General features: G+C 41.1%; 1 protein-coding gene across 1 annotated transcript in view; it reads left to right on the top strand.

The window, feature by feature from the left end:
• lats1 (large tumor suppressor kinase 1) overlaps nucleotides 1-1,525 on the top strand; it is a 19,250-nt gene that overhangs the window by 15,023 nt on the left and 2,702 nt on the right. Inside the window, exon 7 of the mRNA XM_014031549.1 lies at nucleotides 1,216-1,322. Coding sequence (XP_013887003.1) covers nucleotides 1,216-1,322 — 107 coding nt within the window. The remainder of the gene's footprint in view (nucleotides 1-1,215; nucleotides 1,323-1,525) is intronic.

The raw sequence follows: 1,525 nt of genomic DNA, 5'->3' as shown, positions 1-1,525 counted from the left end.
CACACATTCACACAGTCACACATTCACACAGTCACACATTCACACAGTCACACATTCACACAGTCACACATTCACACAGTCACACATTCACACAGTCACACAGTCACACAGTCACACATTCACACAGTCACACATTCACACAGTCACACAGTCACACAGTCACACATTCACACAGTCACACATTCACACATTCACACAGTCACACAGTCACACAGTCACACAGTCACACATTCACACAGTCACACATTCACACAGTCACACATTCACACAGTCACACAGTCACACAGTCACACAGTCACACAGTCACACATTCACACATTCACACAGTCACACATTCACACAGTCACACATTCACACAGTCACACAGTCACACAGTCACACATTCACACATTCACACAGTCACACAGTCACACATTCACACATTCACACAGTCACACATTCACACAGTCACACATTCACACAGTCACACATTCACACATTCACACAGTCACACATTCACACAGTCACACATTCACACATTCACACAGTCACGCATTCACACAGTCACACATTCACACATTCACACAGTCACACAGTCACACATTCACACATTCACACAGTCACACAGTCACGCATTCACACAGTCACACATTCACACATTCACACAGTCACACAGTCACACAGTCACGCATTCACACAGTCACACATTCACACAGTCACACAGTCACACAGTCACACATTCACACACTGAGTATTATGGTCATTTCAGCATTTTCCTATTCTGTAAAACAGCTAAAACATAAACAATTAGCAGAAAACAGCTGAACTGCAGCTGTTATTCTACAGTTTCTAGATGTTTTAGCTTCATTATTTTTGTAATCCTGTTAATTTTCAGTCATTTTTTTACACTTCTTTCACATCTGTGTGTGTGTCCAGTTTGACTTTGTTCTGCTACCTTTAGCTTTTTTCTATTTTTAGCTTTTTTCCTGCTGTTTCAGCTATCATTCTGCTGCTTTCTGCTAATTTTTACTTCTGTGTGCTTCTTTATCTTTCTGCTAATTCAAGCTTTTTATCCTTTCAGCTAATTTCAGAAGTTTTTGGTAACTTTGGGTGCTGCTCAGCAGTAAGCTTTCAAACTGCAGGACATGGTTTCTCCACTTGTTTTATATTTTTAGTTGTTTTCTGAACAATAATTGTGAAGTTGTTTCCAAGTGTAACCTGTGTTTTGTGTGTCAGGATACACCCAGCTGTGTGATTGGTGGAGCGTTGGGGTCATCTTGTATGAGATGGTTGTTGGACAACCTCCCTTCTTGGCGAACACACCTCTGGAGACGCAGCTGAAGGTATGTGCTTCCTGCTGTGTAACGTTACATATCCAGAGTTTATTGTCTCTAACCTTGTGTGTCATGTTACATACCCAGAGTTTATTGTCTCTAACCTTGTGTGTCATGTTACATACCCAGAGTTTATTGTTCCTAACCTTGTGTGTCATGTTACATACCCAGAGTTTATTGTTCCTAACCTTGTGTGTCATGTTACATACCCA

The sequence above is a fragment of the Austrofundulus limnaeus genome, unplaced genomic scaffold (genome assembly GCF_001266775.1).
Source record: "Austrofundulus limnaeus strain Quisiro unplaced genomic scaffold, Austrofundulus_limnaeus-1.0 Scaffold1269, whole genome shotgun sequence".
In the NCBI taxonomy this organism is placed as follows: domain Eukaryota; kingdom Metazoa; phylum Chordata; class Actinopteri; order Cyprinodontiformes; family Rivulidae; genus Austrofundulus; species Austrofundulus limnaeus.
Note: the sequence above shows the minus strand (reverse complement) of the source record. Positions and strands in the feature narration are given on the sequence as shown.